The sequence below is a fragment of the Diceros bicornis genome, chromosome 21, assembly GCF_020826845.1.
Source record: "Diceros bicornis minor isolate mBicDic1 chromosome 21, mDicBic1.mat.cur, whole genome shotgun sequence".
NCBI lineage: Eukaryota > Metazoa > Chordata > Mammalia > Perissodactyla > Rhinocerotidae > Diceros > Diceros bicornis.
In genome coordinates this window covers 48,472,872-48,490,210 of record NC_080760.1, presented here as the reverse complement: position 1 = coordinate 48,490,210, position 17,339 = coordinate 48,472,872, and the positions used below count along the sequence as shown (strand labels likewise).

Sequence of the window (17,339 nt, the reverse complement as noted above, 5' to 3'; positions counted from 1 at the left end):
TGTGGATTTGCCTGTTCTGCACATTTCATATAAAAGGAATTCTGAAATATATATATAAGAGTGGAGTGACTACTATGCCCTGCTTTCTCAGGGTGGTGAGGCTCCAACAAGATAGCGTGAATGAGCTTTGTGATGTAAAGGTGCCCTGTGGACGTGCTTGTTGAGCTGAGGACTCTGCTCAGGGAAGGGTCTAGCTAGGTTGGGAGAGTGGTGCTGTGCTGACTTGGGGCGACTCCTTGCATCAGCGTGGGGCCTGGTTTCCTTGCCTGTGACCCAGGGATATGGGGCCAGGTGTGTTGAAAGGCTGGTTGGCTCTCACATCACCTGGTTTTGACACAGATTCCCATGCAGTGCAAAACTAAGGACATTTAAAGTAGAAACTCCAACTGCCACCCAAATGGACCTAAATCCACGTCCATTCCAGTTGGGTTAGGACTCCAGGATAATTTGGCTAAGTTCCTGTTTCTGTGACTCTTAACAACCATTTCATAGCTAAGGACATACCTAATGATTGGAAAGCATGCGAACATTTAATATAGTTTTTCCCCACCCCCTTCTCCCTCCCATTAGTAACTAGATGCATTGGAATCAAGGAAATGTGGGGACCTAGTCAAAGGAATTAGTCAATGATGTTTTTGGAGCAAACCCACTTTTTACAGCACTGTGCAAATTTGTGAAGGGGAGACTTGAGAACACAATTTTTGTACAATGACAGGGGGCTTTGGGCTCTGACATGCTAGAGTTCAGACCCCATCTCCACCTCTGTCACCTTGGGCAAATTTCTTAGCCTCTTTGACCCTCAGTTTTCTCATCTGTAAAGTGGAGATAAGATACTTTCTCCTACCTCTCAGGGTTGTGAGGATTGAATTGGAAAATACATATATGACACCCAGGTCAGTGTTTTTTCAGTCCCCAGGTCATGATCCATTAGAGGGTTGTGGAATCAGTTTAGTGGATCACAACTTTTTATATCTTAAAAATGAAATGGAATAGAATAAAATAGAAATTATCAGCATTGTTCACCCATACCAGAGGTAAGTACTGTTTTTTGAGACCTTTGTCTCCATAGTTCAGTATGTTTATATGTCAGTGTGTGCATGTATGTGCTGGGTGGTGAGGTCAAGTTGGTGACGTCCTATGAGTCCCATTAAATAAGTTTGTCAGTCACTGACCCAGATGGTGTAATTCATGGCGTCCTGAATCAGAATCACGTGGGGGGTAATTGCCACGAATGAGACTCCTGGGCTCATCCATCTTAATTTGAGGGGGGACCCGGGAATCTGTGATTTAAAGAAGTTCCTCCCCACACAGGCGTTTGAAATAGCCAGAAGTGGAGCATAAGGTGGATGTTCACAATACGGCAGTCCGCTCCTTTTGTCTCCGGCTTGTGTTCCTTCTCAGAAGACCTCACCGGTCACCGAAGCTGCGAGTGTTCCTTGTCGCAGTTACCAGCCCGAGCGGGGGAGTGGAGCACATTTTGGCGTTGCATTCTGACTGTACCACGCGTAAGCAGTGAGGCTTCACTACTGAACCCGTCTGACCCCTCGTCTGTAAATGAGGATAAGAGCCCCTGCCTCCAGGGGGAATTTAGTGGGATGACGTTTGTAAGGGACACAGCACAAGTCCAGGCACATAGGGAGGGGCGGGCCCACGGTAACTCATCCTTCTTCTTCTTAGTAGTAGCAGGACGAAGAAGAACAGTAACAGTGGTGGGGCATCCACCCGGGGTGTGGTGGTGTCTCGCAGATGTCTAAAATTAGTGCTTGGCCTCTGCCTTTGTGAAGTACTTAGTCTCTTTTTGGCTATGAAGTTACACATATTTAAAAAGTCTTACATGTGCTTGCTGGAAATAAGCTAAGATCATATATTGCCAACAAACTACGGAGAAAATAGAGGCAGCCACCTCCAATATCTTTCTGGAAATAAAGAGATCTGTCTTTTTTTTTTAAGTAGAAGAAAATGTTATTGAACTAAAGTGATAGGACATGAGGCTTTTCCTTTCCAGGAGCTACAAGAGTGTCGTCTTTTCTTTCATGGTCACAGACCAGTTTGTTTCTCTGTTGCCCTGTTTGGGTGTATATCCACAGTGCCGGGGACCTCGGGCCACAGAGTGTCCTGTGTGTGAAACAGCATCATGTTAGCAGGACCGAGGTTCTGAATGGAGGGGGCACAGCCTGGCAAAACAGAACTGCTTTCAGTGGAGAGGGGAATCCTTGAGTTGAAATCCCAAATGGAGCACATTTCCAGCTCTTTTCTAACTTGTTCAAATCTGTCACAATCTCAGCATCACCTTTCCTGTCTTTGCCATGCTTTCTGCCTCTCTCATGATGATTATTGGGCTCTGTGTGTTGGCATGTCTCTTTCTTGCCTAACTTGTAAGCCCCTGGAGGGCAGGGCCATGTCTCAGACCTTTGTCCTCAGTGCAGTGACGAGTGTGTAACAGGGGCCCTGGGAGGTCTGAGGAATGAATGAGCCCACAGAGGACTGCAGATACCATAACCATCGCCTTTTATTCCTGAGAAATTGTTCAGAGTGGAATCTCTCACCTTATTCTTTTAACTTGATATCAAATATTTTATAGGTGCACTTACTTGTGCAACAGTTAGTACACCTGGTGGCGCAGAGGTGTAGACCAAGGCGACGTTTGCCCAGAGCAGAGAGCCGGGCTCCGAGCGTCAGCCCTGGGGCTGCTCCTGCGCCCCACGCCAGGGCTGTGACCTCCTGCTGATGCCTCTCTTCTTTCAAGGAGTCCTGTGTTGCTTTGAAGGTCATTTCCCTCAGAGCAAACACACCTGAGGGCTGAGCTGGGCTCCTTTACTGTCATTATGGCGTGGGTCTCACTCCCCGCCTCTGCCGGGAACTCTTTTAACCACCACTCGTTTTAAGTTTGCTGTCAGTTTGTGTTTTCATCTCTGCTACGGAACTGAGGTTTTGAAAAAGAAGTAAATTAGTCCTCAGAGTGCACCCTTCTCCCCGCATCCTTTCCCACTGCCTGTGTCCTTCTGACAATCTTCAAAGGCATCAAGAAATGAGGGGCCCTCATAAGCTCTAAGATAAATTGCTTTCAGACTATCAGAGATTAAAAGAAAAAAAATCAAATAGCAAGGGCTCAGGGGAGATCACTGTAAACTCCTTCAAAGCCCTTCTGAACACTTCCGTCAATTCTGATGGCGAGGGCACTGGGGGCAGCCAGAGGTGGCAACAGGCCTCTTTTGGGATGTGCGCTGCATCCAAGGTGTCTTTCAAAATCGCTTTGTGAGCACGAGTTCCCGTGTGCGGACTTGGGGTGTGATGGGGTGACCTGGAAGGGTCGAGGGCAGAGGAGGACAGTGACAAGAATATGCTGGGAATCCTTGAGCCCATGATATAGCCTGGGTGGAAGTTTGTGGCGTTGGCTGGGCAGAAAGCTCAGGACAGGTTCACAAGAGTTGACCCCCTTGGACATCTGAGCTTGGCAGGCATTGCTTGGAACCCAGGTGTTTGGCGGGAAATACATCCAGACTGCCTGGTTGTTCAGAGGGACTTCTGTTTTGTTTTGTTTTTGATTTAAAGTATAAAGTACCCTTTTCCTAAGTGTGCTCTGGGAAACACCAGCCTCAGGAGACCTCCTGCAACAGCAGCAACAACTAATCCACAAAGGAGTCTGGAGGAATTCTCACTCAGATCCCCCTCTTGGAGATACCCCGAGTGCATTAGCCCGTGAGAAGTTCTGTTGTCTGAGGCTGAGTTGCCTTAATAACAACACTAAAACCACGGCAGCCAAGTCTTTCAGCTTTATTGACTGCTCACTATGGGCCAGGCTCTGTTCTAAGCACTTACGTGCTTGTTTTCTTTTAGTAAATTTTATTTTTTAGAGCAGTTTTAGGTTCACTGCAAAATTGAACAGAAAGTACAGAGATTTCCCCATATATCCCCTGTCCCCACACATGCACAACCTCCCCCACTGTTGACATCCCACACCACAGCGGTGCCTTTGTTACAATCAGTGAACCTTCACTGACACAGTAGTAACACCCAGAGTCTCTAGGTTACATTTGGGCTCACTCTTGGCATGCCTTCTATGGGTTTGGACAAGTGTATAATGACATGTATCCATCATTATAGTATCATACAGAGTAGTTTCACTGCCCTAAAAATCCTCGTTGCTCTACCTGTTCATCCCTCTCTCCCCCCAAACCTTGGCCATCACGGATCCTTTTACTGTCTCCATTGTTCTGCCTTTTCCAGAATGTCACATAATTAGAATCATATAGTATGCAGCCATTTCAAATTGGCTTCATTCACTTAGTAATATGCATTTAAGTTTTTTCCGCATCTTTTCATGGCTTGATAACTCATTTCTTTTTAGCACTGAGTAATATTCCACTGTTTGGATATACCACAATTTATCCATTCACCTACTGAAGGACATCTTGGTTGCTTCCAAGTTTTGGCAATTATGAATAAAGCTGCTATAAACATCTGTGTGCAGGTTTTTGTGTGGATGTAAGTTTTCACTTCATTTGGGTAAATACCCAGGAGTATGATTGCTGGATAGTATGGTGAGAATATGTTTAGTTTTGTGAGAAACTGCCAAACTGTCTTCCACACTGGCTCTACTGTTTTGCATCCCTACCAGCAATGAATGAGAGTTCCTGTTGCACCATGTCCTCTCCAGCATTTGCTGTTGCCAGTGTTCTGGATTTGGACCACTCTAATAGGTGTGTAGTGTATCTCATTGTTGTTTAATTTGCATTTCCCTGATGACATATGATGTGGAGCATCTTTTCATATACTTACCATCCATGTATCCTCTTTGGTGAGGTGTCTGTTCAGGTCTTTGGCCTATTTTTTAATCAAGTTGTTTTCTTATTGTTGAGTTTTAAGAGTTCTTTGTATATTTTGAAAAACAGTCCTTTATCAGGTATATCTTTTGCAAATATTTTGTCTCAGTTTGTGGCTTGTTTTTTCATTCTCGATAGTGGCTTTCACAGTGCAGAAAATTTTAATTTTGATGAAGTCCAGCTTATCGATTCTTTCTTTCATGGATAATGCCTTTGGTGTTGTATCTAAAAAGCCATTACCATACTTAATGTCCTCTAGGTTTTCTCCTATGTGTTCTGGGAGTTTTATAGTTTTGCATTTTACATTTAGGTCTGTGATCTGTTATAAGTTAATATTTCTGGAGAGTGTGAGGTCTGTGTCTAGATTCATTTTTTTGCATGTGGTTGTCCACTTGTTGCAGCATCATTTGTTGAGAAAACTGTCTTTGCTCCATTGTATGGCATTTCTTCCTGTGTCAAAGATCAGTTGACTATATTTAAGTGGATCTTTTTCTGGACTGTGTTCTGTTCCATTGATCTATTTGTCTATTCGATCACCAGTAGCACACTGTCTTTATCACTGTAGCTTTATAGTAAGTCTTGAAGTTGAGTCATATCCTCCAACTTTGTTCTTCTCCTCCAATATTGTATTGCTATTCTGGGTCTTTTGCCTCTCCATATAAACTTTACAATCAGTTTGTCAATACCTACAAAATAACTTAGATTTTGATTGAGATAACATTGAATCTATGGATGAAGTTGAGAAGAACTGACATCTTGATAATATTGAGTCTTCCTATCCATGAACATGGATAGCGCTTCACTTGTTTTGTTCTTCTTGGATTACTTTCATCAGAGTTTTGTAGTTTTCCTCATATAGATCTTGTACATATTTTTTTAGATTTATACCTGAGCATTTCATTTTGTGGGGTGCTAATGTAAATGGTATTGTGTTTTTAATTTCAAATTCCTCTTATTGATTGTTGGGATATAGGAAAGCAATTGACATTTGTATATTAACCTTATGTCCTGTAACCTTGCTATAATTGCTTATTAGTTTCAGGAGGTTTTTTTTTTTCTGTTCTTGCAGAATTTCTACATAGATGATGATGTCATTTGCAGATGAGACAATTTTGTCTCTTCCTTCCTAGTCTGTATATTTTTTCTTTTCTTGTCTTGTGTTATTGCATTAGCTAGGCTTCCAATATGATGTTGAAAAGGAGTACTGGGAGGGGATATCCTTGCCTTGTTTTTAATCTTAGTGGGAAAGCTTCTAGTTTCTCACCATTAAGTATGATGTTAGCTGTAGGTTTTTTGTAGATATTCGTTATCAAGTTGAGGAAGTTCCCCTCTATTCCTAGTTTATTGAGATTGTTTATCATGAATAGGTGTTGGATTTTGCCAAATTCTTTTTCTGTCTCTATTGATACGATCATGTGATTTTTATTTCTTGGCTTGTTGATGTGATGGATTACGTTAATTGACTTTAAAATGTTGAATCAGCCTTGCATACCTGGAATGAATCCCACTTGGTTGTGGTATATAGTTCTTTTTATACATTGTTGGGTTTGATGGGCTAATATTTTATTGAGGATTTTTGCATCTATGTTCATGAGAGATATTGGCCTGCAATTTTCTTTTCTTGCAATGTCTTTGTTTTTGGTATTAGGATAATGCTGGCCTCATAGAATGAATTAGGAAGTATTCTTTCTGCTTCTGTCTTCTGAAAGAGATTGTAGAGAATTTGGTATAATTTCTTCCTTAAATGTTTGGTAGAATTCCCAGGTAGATGAGGTGAAACTCATCTGGCCCTGGTGCTTTTTGTTTTGGAAAGTTATTAATTATTGATTCAGTTTCTTTAATAGATATAGGCCTATTCAGATTGTCTATTTCTTCTTGTGTGAGTTTTGGCAGATTGTGTCTTTTAGGAATTGGTGTATTTCATGTAGGTTGTCAAATTTGTGGACATAGAGTTGTTCATAGTATTCCTTTACTGTCTTTTTAATGTCCATGGGATCTGTAGTATATATTCTTTCTCTTTTCTGATATTAGTAATTTATGTCCTGTCTTTTTTTCTTCGTTAGCCTGGCTAGAGACTTAATGATTTTATTGATATTTTCAAAGAACCAACTTTTGGTTTCATTGATTTTTCTTTATTGATTTTCTGTTTTCAGTTTCATTGATTTCTGCTCTATTTTTTACTATTTCTTTTCTTCTGCTTAATTTTAATTTAATTTACTCTTCTTTTTCTGCTTTCCTAAGGTGGAAGCTTAGATGACTGATTTTAGGTCTTCCTTCTTTTCTAATGTATACATTCAGTGCTATGAATTTCCCTCTAAGCTCAGCTTTCACTGCTTTCCACTGATTTTCAGAAGTTGTGTTTTCATTTTTGTTTAGTTCAAAATGTTTTAAAATTTTTCTTGAGATTTCTTTTTTGACTCATTTGTTATTTGAAAGTGTGCTGTTTAATCTGTGCTTATTTTGGGATACTCCAGCTATCTTTCTGTTATGGATTTATAGTTTAATCCATTGTGGTCTGTGAGCAGATGTTGTATGATTTCTATTCTTTCAATGTGTTAAGTGGTGTTTTATGGCCCAGAATGTGGTCTATTTTGGTGAATGTTCCATGTGAGCTTGAGAAGAGTATGTATTCTGCTATTGTTGGATGAAGTGGTCTATAGATGTCAATTATACCCAGTTGATTGATGGTGTTGTTGAATTCAACTATGTCCTTACTGATTTTCTGCCTGCTAGATCTGTCCATTTATGATAGCGAAGTGTTGAAGTCTCCAACTATAATAGTGGATTCATCTGTTTCTCCTTGCTTTTCTATCAGTTTTTGCCTCATGTATTTTGACTCTTTGTTGTTAGAGGCATACATGTTAAGGATTATTATGTCTTCTTGGAGAATTGACCCCTTCATCATTATGTAATGCCGCTTTTTATCACTGATAACTATCCTTGTTTTGAAATCTGTTTTGCCTGAAATTAATAAAGCTACTCCTGTTTTCCTTTGATTAGTGTTAGCATGTTATATCTTTCTCCATCCATTTCCTTTTTATCTATATCTCTGTTTATATTTAAAGTGCATTTCTTGTAGCCAACATATAGTTGAATCTTATTTCTTGATCCATTCTGACAATCTCTGTCTTTTAATTGGTGCATTTTTAGATCATTGATGTTCAGAGTGATTATTGATATAGTTGGATTAATATTTATCATATGTGTTACTGTTTTCTATTTGTTGCCCTTGTTCTTTGTTCTGTCTTCCACTCTTTTTCTGCCTTTTGTAGTTTTAATGGGGCATTTTCTATGATTCCATTTTCTCTCCTTTCTTAAGCATATCACTTATACTTAATTTTCTACTTTTTTTAATGGTTACCCTAGAATTTCCAATACACATTTACAGCTAATCCAAGTCTACTTTCAAATAGCACTATTTTGCTTTATGGATAGGGTACCTTATAATAACAAAATAATTCTAATTCCTTCTTCATACCCCTTGTATCACTGCTGACATTTCGTTTCACTTATACATAAGCATACATATACAAGCATACATTATTGAATACATTGTTGCTATTATTATTTTGAACAAACTGTTTCTGTTAGATCAATTAAGATTAAGAAAAAAAAAGGTTTTTATTTTACCTTCACTTATTACTTCTCCAGTGCTCTTCCTTTCTTTAAGTAGATCATGTTTCTGACTTTATCATTTTTCTTCTTTCCAAAAAAACTTGTTTTAATGTTTCTTGTAAGGCAGGTCTGCTGGTAACAAATTCCATCAATTTTTGTTTGTCTGAGAAAGTCTTTATTTCTCCTTCACTTTTGAAGGATAATTTTGCAGGGTAGAGAATTCTAGGTTGGTGTTTTTTTCTTTCAACACTTTAAATATTTCACTCCACTCTCTTTTTGCTTGCATGGTTTCTGAGAAGTTGGATGCAGTTCTTATCTTTGCTCCTCTATAGGTAAGGTGTTTTTTCCTCTGGTTTCTTTCAGTATTTTTTCTTTATCTTTGATTTTCTGTAGTTTGAAAATGATAGATGTATTTTATTTGGTATTTGTCCTACTTAGTGTTCTCAGAGCTTTCTGGATCTGTGGTTTGGTGTTTGACATTAATTTGAGGAAATGCTCAGTCATTATTGTTTCAAATATTTATTCTGTTCCTTTGTCTCTTTCTTCTTTTTCTGGTATTCCCGTTACATGTATGTTACACCTTTTGTAGTTATCCACAGTCCTTGGATGTTCTGATCTGTTTTTATCAGCCTTTTCTCTGTTTGCTTTTCAGTTTTGGAGGTTTCTGTTGAGACACACTCAACTGAGAGATTCTTTCCTCTGTTGGGTCCAGTCTACCAATAAGCCCATCAAAGGCATTCTTCATTTCTGTTACAGTGTTTTTGATCTCTAGCATTTCTTTGTTGTTGGTTCTTTCTTAGAATTTACATCTCTCTGCTTACATTGCCCATCTATTCTTGCATGCTGTCTACTTTATCCATTAGCCCCCAGCATATTCATCATAGTTGCTTCAGATTTCTAGCCTGATAATCCCAGCATCCCTGCCATGTCTGAGTTTTGTTCTGATGCTTGCTCTGTCTCTTCAAACTGTTTTTTACCTTTTAGTAAGTCTTGTAATTTTTTCTTGACAGCTGGAGAACATTACTGAGTAAAGGAACTGCTGGAAATAGGCCTTTAGTAATGTGTTGGTAAGGTATGGGGAGGGGAAGTGTTCTGTAGTCCTGTGATTAGGTGTCAGTCTTTTGGTGAGCCTGTGCCTGTGGACGTGAACTTCACCAGTGTTTCTCAGGTTATTTTCTTCCCTCCTTAGTTGGGAAAGGATGGCTAAGTGGGCTGGGTTTGGGTATTTCCTTTCTTCCATGTGGAAGACTGCAGGGACCAGGACTGTTTCTCTTCCCCCAGGTAGCTTAGGCTCTGATAATACCCCAGCAGGCTGAGCTCTGATTAACTAGTTTCCCCTGAGGGCAGGCCTTGTTAAGAAGAACAGAATGCTCTTGTGTATTTCAAAATGGTTCCTTTTCCCCTCTCCCTGCTGGAAGCAGGAGACAGGTTTTCTCTGATATTCACTGTGGGAACAAGGTCAAGCTCCTAGAGGTAAAACTCACAAAAGTTTGGGGGTCCTGTATGACTGTGTCCCCCTGGAATTTTTAACTCTCACAATTGTCCACAATGAGCTCCCAGCAATTCGTCAATTACAGTTCTGGTTTCTCTCCTCCACTCCTGGTTCTCAGGGAGGTTTCGGCTTGTGGGTTTTTGCTCCAGTAAGTTGTGATTTTCTGTATTTGCCTGTTGGTCTCCAGTTTTGAGGGCAGTAGTTTGCCCTATGACTTCAGGTCTCGTATGGATCTAGGAAGAGTTGTTGCTTTTTCAGTTTGTTCAGCTTCTCATTTGTTGTTAGAATGGGGTGGAGACCTCCAAGCTTCTTATGTGCAGGACCGGAAACTGGAAGTCCACTTTATGTGTTTTTAATCTCCTTTTTCCTCCTAGCATCCTGTGAAGGAGGCAGTTTTTATTGCCATTTTACAGATGTAGAAACTAAGGCACTGACAGGTTAAGTCAGTTGCCCAGAGTTCCCCAGCTAATAAGTGGTGAAACCGGGATTTGAATGGGGGGCCCCTGAGCCCTGAGTCTGTGCCCTCGTCATTGTCTTACAGGAGCAAGAGCTCTGGAGGCCAGAGGTCTGGTTTGGGTGTCCAGCTCTGTTCTCTGTGGTGGTGTGACCTGGGGCAACTTCTTAAATAGGTTGTCTGTAAAGCACTTTGCACAGCGCTCCACGTGCAGCAAGTTCTTAAGAAATGGTCTCTACTGTTATTGTTATTATCTACTGGTATGAGTAGACTGCATCTGGGAGTGGCTGTGAGGATCGTGTTCCTTTACTAAGACATGGGAAGCACTTGGTGCAATGCCGAGCGCACAGTAGGTGCTCAATAAATGGCAGGGATTAGTCCTTCTGTCAATCCAAGTGAGCGTGGACTATGTTTACATTTTCTGGAACACACAGAACCCAAAACATTTCCTTGCAGTCCTGGCTCCTGCATGTCTTATTTTTGTTTTTGTTCGTCTGGACATGCAGAGCCCTTCCCACCAGGTTTGGCTCTCTGTAAGATATGGGCTCGTGAAGCTTGTCAAGACTGATTAGACTTTCAAAGCTTATTGTAGGTTTATCGGGTGTTTCTCAGTTTGACAAGTTCGCACTGATGCTGCCTCACCTGGTTGTCCTCCCTGATGGGGATGCTGAGAGTGAGAGCAAGAATGAAACCCACACGCACAGCCCTTCGCTATCCAAGTCACTGGCTGCGGCCTCGCCCACCAGCTGTCTGGAGAGCCGTAGTACCCTTAAGGTCCGGCTGCTGCCCTTTTCCCTTTCTCCGCTCACCCACTGTGTTAGCTTCCCAGGGCTGCCATAACAACGTTCCCACGCTGAGTGGCTTAAACAAGAGGTATTTATTGTCTCTCAGTTCTGGAGGCCAGGAGTCTGAGATCAAGATGTTGGCAGAGGTGCTTCCTTCTAAGGGCTGTGAGGGAGAATCATTCCAGGCCTCTCTCCTAGCTTCTGGTGGTTGCTGGCAATCTTTGGTGATCCTTGGTTTGTAGACACGTCACCTAGATCTCTGCCTTCATTTTCACATGGCGTTCCCTGTTTGTGCATATCTGCGTCCAAATATCCCGTTTTGTCGTATTGGATTAGGGCCTGTCCTAATGACCCCATCTTAACTAATTATATCTGCACTGACCCTATTTCCAAATCTGGTCACATTCTGAAGTACGGGGGGTTAAGACTTTAACATGAATTTGGGGCAGGGGACACAGGTTAACCCGTAACACTCGCTGTCTGGGAATAATTGTCGTGTGAAAGAGCCCTAAAGTGAGCTCTGAGACAAGGGCAGACGAGCCAAAGCCACGGCTTGATCACCCACAGAAGCTTCTCCCTCACTGAGAAGGTGGCACCGCAGTTAGCCGGGTTGATGGAGGTGGCCACCATGCGGGATGAACTCCTTGCCTGCAGCCTTGGTGGGACATGGCCTTGGGGTGGTAGGAGGAGCCTAGGGTGGGCATCTGTACACGGGAATTCCGCCGCTGGCTCTTCCTCTCAGACCCGGGGCTTGTTGCCCTTGGCCTTGGCTTCTTAGTCTGTAATGTGAGCATGATAATGCCTGTCCTTCAAGAGTGGTTGTGAGTCTCAGTGAAATAACTTAATGTGAAATCCCTGCGCACACCACATGTTGGGCATTGGGTCGTGGGGCAGGGCTGGTCTGCATGGTAGACCTCGAGGCTGAGCCATGCCCTCTACTGGCCCGGTCCCACCACGGACTGTCATCTCTGAGCCCCATCCCTCCCTTCTGAAGTGTCGCTGATGCCATCCTCCACTACGCTTGAGTCCCCCAGGCTGTGTGGGGCCAGGTGCAGGCTGCGTGTCATGTACTTGGAAAGGTGAACTGTGCATCTAGCTTTGATGAAGGTGATGGTGGTGATGGTGATTTTTCCACAGAGCCCGGCTTTAAACGAGACAGTCAATTGATTATGCTCTCTTTCTGTTAAGGACAAAAGGAGTTATTCTTGTCCTGTGTGTGAAAAGTCTTTTTCAGAAGATCGATTGATAAAGTCACATATCAAGACCAACCATCCCGGTAAGGTTATGCATTTTAGAGTGGGAGATTAATTTTAAAATGCTTATGTTTATTTTAAAACACAGCATCATATGTCAGCTGCACTGAATGGAAATAAAGAGCGTGAAGATATGAGTATTCGAGGGAAGCAGTCACTTTTATTTGAAGTTGGGAGTTTACATAATTATTTCCTTCATTTTATCCCTTTGTCTGGTCTTCAGATGTGTCTCCCCGCAGTTTCAGCGTGTCCCCTCCCCCTTTAGTGTAAACTTGAATGCCTTTAGCTGGGTCACTTACAGTGCAGGTCTGACAGATTCCTCTCCCCGGGTGCCCTCCCTCCTGGGAGCCTCAGCGAGTTGGAGTGACCGTCACCTTCTGTCTCCTCATACTCCGCGCCACTCAGATGCGTGAGGCACGAGCTCCCTGGGGCTTCATGCCTTGTCACTTCTGTTCTCACTGCCTGGGACATGTTTCCTTTCCGCCCAGTTAATTCCTGTTTAATCTCTTTGTTCACCCTCAGAGCCCCACCCTTGGGGAGGCTTTGGTGGCCCCCAGCCTGGGGGAGGGACCCTCCTACAGCCCCATCACGGTGCACTGACCCCTGGTACTCTAGGCGTTGGTCCTCTCTCCCGCCCTGTGAGAGCCTTGGGGCAGGACTGCATCCTTAGTACCTTCTCCCAGGTCCCCAGAGCCACCTTGGGCAGGGCCCAGGAGTGCAGACATGGTGCTGTATGTTGTATAAATGAGAACAGATAAGCTCAGTGCAGCTTCCCTTCGCCCTGTCCCTTTCTCTTTATTTTGTATCTACTCCTGATATTAAGGAGCTGACTCACTGATTATAAATGAAGATGGAGAAAAATAAATAAGAAAGTGCACTAACACTCATGTTTTATGTGGGAATGGATGGAGCTTGAGGCTTTCGTCTGTGTGGGAACATGGGTTATGTGCTTCTCTGAATCCCAATTCTGTCCTGCCCACGTTAACCCATGTCCTGTGTAACGCGTGTCCAGTGTGAGCCGAGGAGACTCATTTAAACCGGCCAGGCTTTGCTCATAAACATATATAAGGTCTTCTTTTGTCGTTATTTTAAACTTTTTATTATGAAAAATTCTAAATATATACAAAATATACAGAATAATATAAGGAACCCCCCGTATCCATAACTCAGCTTCCCCAGTTATCTACATTTTGCCAAACTTATTTCATGCATCGATCCCTCTAAACTATTTTTTCTAGAATATTTTAAAGTATGTCCCAGACATATGTAATTTCCCATAAAAAAACCTTTAGAATGCATCTCCAACTAGTAAGGATTTTTTTCAATGTAACCACCATGTCACCATTAAAACAAACAGAATTAACAGTAATTCCTTATTACCACCTAGTATTAGTCCATTTAAAATTTCCCCAGTTGACACAACATTTTCTTTTTACAGTTGGTTTGTTTGGATCAAGACCCCAGCGTTTTGCTTTTAGTTATGTCACTTCAGTTTCTTGTATTCGATAGGACACCCTGAACCCCTGCTTTTTCCCCATGACATTGCTTTTTTGGAGAAGCAGTTGCTTTTCCTGTAGATGATTTCACAATCTGCCTTTGTCTGACTGTTGCTTCATGATACTGTTTCTCCATCCCTCACATTTGATGTTAACAGATATTTAGATCTGAGACTTGATTAGATTCTGGTTTATTCTTTTTAGGCAAAAATCCTCGCACAAGGCGCCGTGAGGCACATCTTGATTTGCCATCTCAGTGCTGCTAGGACTGCTCAGTGGGTCCACGTGCTGTCATGAGGTTCATTTACATCTACTTTGAACCCAGGCTCTTTGGCTGCCTCTGATCATCATCCTGCTTTTCTTCTAGAGGTCTCCATGAGCACCATTTCCGAGGTTCTGGGGAGGAGGGTTCAGCTGAAAGGGCTGATCGGGAAGAGAGCCATGAAGTGCCCGTATTGTGATTTCTATTTCATGAAGAATGGCTCGGACCTTCAGCGTCATATTTGGGCTCATGAAGGTGAGTATTCGTCTTTCAGAATGGAGCACCCTTTTAATTTTGTGCTTCCACGCTTCATTTCGTGAGTGCATTAGGAGGAAGCCATAGTTCCATGTCTCCTGCAGTTAGAATTTCTAGCACACTGAGAAGTGTGTCCATCAGCCAGCCAAGATCAGTGATTTAAATCGTTACTTATTTAGTTGCAATTGCAATGAGCAGAGGTGTGCAATTCTTTATGCTCTTGTTGTAGTTGTAGTTCAATAAATCACCATGACACCTGTACCAGAAAGCATGAAGCTTCAGGAGAACAGGAACGGCACTGCCTTCATTACAGTGGTAACTCTGGTGCTCACAACAGTGCACTGTGCGTGGTAGGGGTTGAGGAAGTGTTGGTGTTATGAATGAATGAATGAAGGCGAGGAGAACAGCAAAGATCTGCAGATTCTGGCATTGTGGAGTGCTATCTTTCACGTTGTGGAGAAAGAATTTGGAAGGTGGAAGAGTTGAGTGGAGAAGAAGTAGTGGAGAGGAGGAATGTAGGCTGTGCTTCTGGGGTGCGTGCCTGTGATGGGAAGTGTGGGGGAGCACTCTCGGGGACTTTGGGAAGTTGCAGGTCAGGACACTGTCAGAGATAGGAGGTTGCCAACTTTGTTTTCTCCCCCTGGTTAGGCACGTGGCTCTCTTGGGGGTGAGGCTCAGAGCTAGGGGGCCGAAAAAGCCTTTCCAGACATCTGCAATAGGTCCCTTCTGAGTTAGGAACTGGAATGCTGCAGGCGGGAAAACAAGATGGCTCCTAGAGGGGGATGAAGGACTGAATAAGTGTTTTCTACAATGTGGGATAAAAAATGACCTGTTTTTAGGCCCCAGAGAAGGAACCGTTAGGAAGGGAGAGACTAACCGTTCAGGAAAGAGAACAGTAGCTGATGGATAGGAACCCGGACAAGGCAGAAGGACTGAGACCACAGCCAAGGCTGGGAGATACTTCTTCGTTGACCAGCGCGTGTACCTCAGCTCTGTACCTGGGCACATCCCGCAGCCTCGTTAAAGCCTTGGTTTCCCCAACTGCAAAGTCTTAAGTAGCGTAGATGAGGGGCATAAATGCTGGGCTCACTAAACTCTGTTTTACCCCCGTGTACAGATTTGGGTGCAGCTGCCCCCCCCTCACAGCATGTCACACTCGGTTGTGTTGACCTTTTTGCTTGTCTACATTTCCTTCTGGACGTGCAGGCAGGGACCAAGGCTTCTCAGCTTCAGTATCCGCTCTCAGTGTTCGCCGTGAAGTAGGTCCTCAGTAGATGTTTGTTCAAGAAGGAGGAGGAGTGGAATGCCAAGATGCTCCACAATCTGTGCTATTAGCTCAACAACAACTAGTGTTGTAAAGCTCTGCTTATTTATGAAATAAAATATGCTTTCACATCTGATCCTGGGGGCCTGATCCTGCTGATTTTTGCACAGGCCCTTGGTTCCTTTAATTTTGTTCAGTTTAACTCAGTTCAATTGAATTCAATGAATGAACTGCTCAGGGCCTGTGCCCTCTCCAGACCGTGGGGAGAGGAGGTGTGCACCATTCCCTGTGATGCTCTGTAAGCAGCCCAGCTAGTGGAGAGTTACAGGATTTGGGAACATTGATGGGGAAGCAAGGAAATCTCCTGGCAGATCCAGGAGGAAGGGACAGCATGGGTGAGAGGATGGGTGAGAAAGTGTGCGGCGTATTTAGGGACAAGCAAGTGCACAGCTTTATTCAAAGTGAGTGTGGATATAGGTGCGTATCTATGTGTGTATATACGTGTGTGTGCGTGTGTATATGTGTATATATTTTTTCTGCTCCGGTAGGTGTGAAACCCTTCAAATGTTCTTTGTGTGAATATGCAACTCGTAGCAAGAGCAACCTCAAGGCTCACATGAATCGTCATAGCACTGAGAAAACCCACCTATGTGACATGTGTGGCAAGAAATTCAAATCAAAAGGGACGTTGAAAAGTCACAAGCTCCTTCACACTGCTGATGGTGAGTACATGAGTTTTTTCCCTCTAAAGTGTGGTTTGAAGCTCCCATCCCCAGTCCAGCAGAAACTGTGGGTGTTCCTGCGGGCAGGAAAGAACATTTGTGTGGTAGAATTTCCATTCTGAAAGAGCAGAGGGACCTTGCCTGCTTCCTCACTGCCCGGCGCTCAGTGCTGGAGCTGTGTCTGACCTCCACCAGTGCTCGGGAAACACTTACTGTGTGTGTGTGCGTGCGTGTGCGCGCACGCTTGTGTGGGGTGGACGTGGAGGGGACACTGCTGCAGGGAATGAGGCATCCTCAGGAAGCCTTGATATGGGAGTTTCAATCCTCTTCAGCCCTCCATACCCACCCGAGCCCAAGAATCTTGAGGGGAACCATGATCACACCCGGCCTGATGTTTCCGTTGGATGCTCTCATCATCCAAACTACCTCAGAGTTTCTGTATTCAGTCTAAAATAGGGCTCAGTCTAAAATACAAACAATGTTTGGGCAGATTTGACCTTGATAAAGTACACTTAAGTGGATTTCTAATTTCATTCATTCATTAAGAGGCATTGATTGAGTTCTTACTATATGCCAGCCATGCCTGGGGGTACAGGGTCAGTAAGGAACAGTTCTTGCCTTCAAGGAGTTTATAGTTCGATGAGGAGAAAGAGAAGCGTAGGGGCCATGGTAAATTAAGTACCGTGATGGAGGGAGCTTGGGAGCGCTGGGAAGGAGGGTGTGAGTCCTGGTGGGCAGTGGTCACAGTCGCCAGGAAAGTCTCCTTGAGAGAGGGGATGAATAGAGGGAAAGAAGGCAGAATTGTCTTAGGAAGACAGGCAGCTAAACCAAAAGACCTTTAACATTTTTTATTTTTCTTTACAACCTCAGCTGTGTGAGGGTCTTGTGAATACTCCATATAGTGAGATTAATAAACTG

The 17,339-nt window shown here is 43.2% G+C and overlaps 1 protein-coding gene across 7 annotated transcripts in view; it reads left to right on the top strand.

Moving 5' to 3' along the window:
• The window catches only part of ZFAT (zinc finger and AT-hook domain containing), a 203,333-nt gene that overhangs the window by 89,380 nt on the left and 96,614 nt on the right, over positions 1-17,339 (top strand). For all 7 annotated transcript variants that reach the window (XR_009223314.1, XM_058564974.1, XM_058564978.1 and 4 more), the window contains exons 8-10: positions 12,358-12,445; positions 14,286-14,435; positions 16,248-16,421. Coding sequence is in view for 6 of the 7 variants with exons in the window: in XM_058564974.1 (XP_058420957.1) it covers positions 12,358-12,445; positions 14,286-14,435; positions 16,248-16,421 (412 nt within the window). In the remaining variant the exon portion in view is untranslated. The remainder of the gene's footprint in view (positions 1-12,357; positions 12,446-14,285; positions 14,436-16,247; positions 16,422-17,339) is intronic.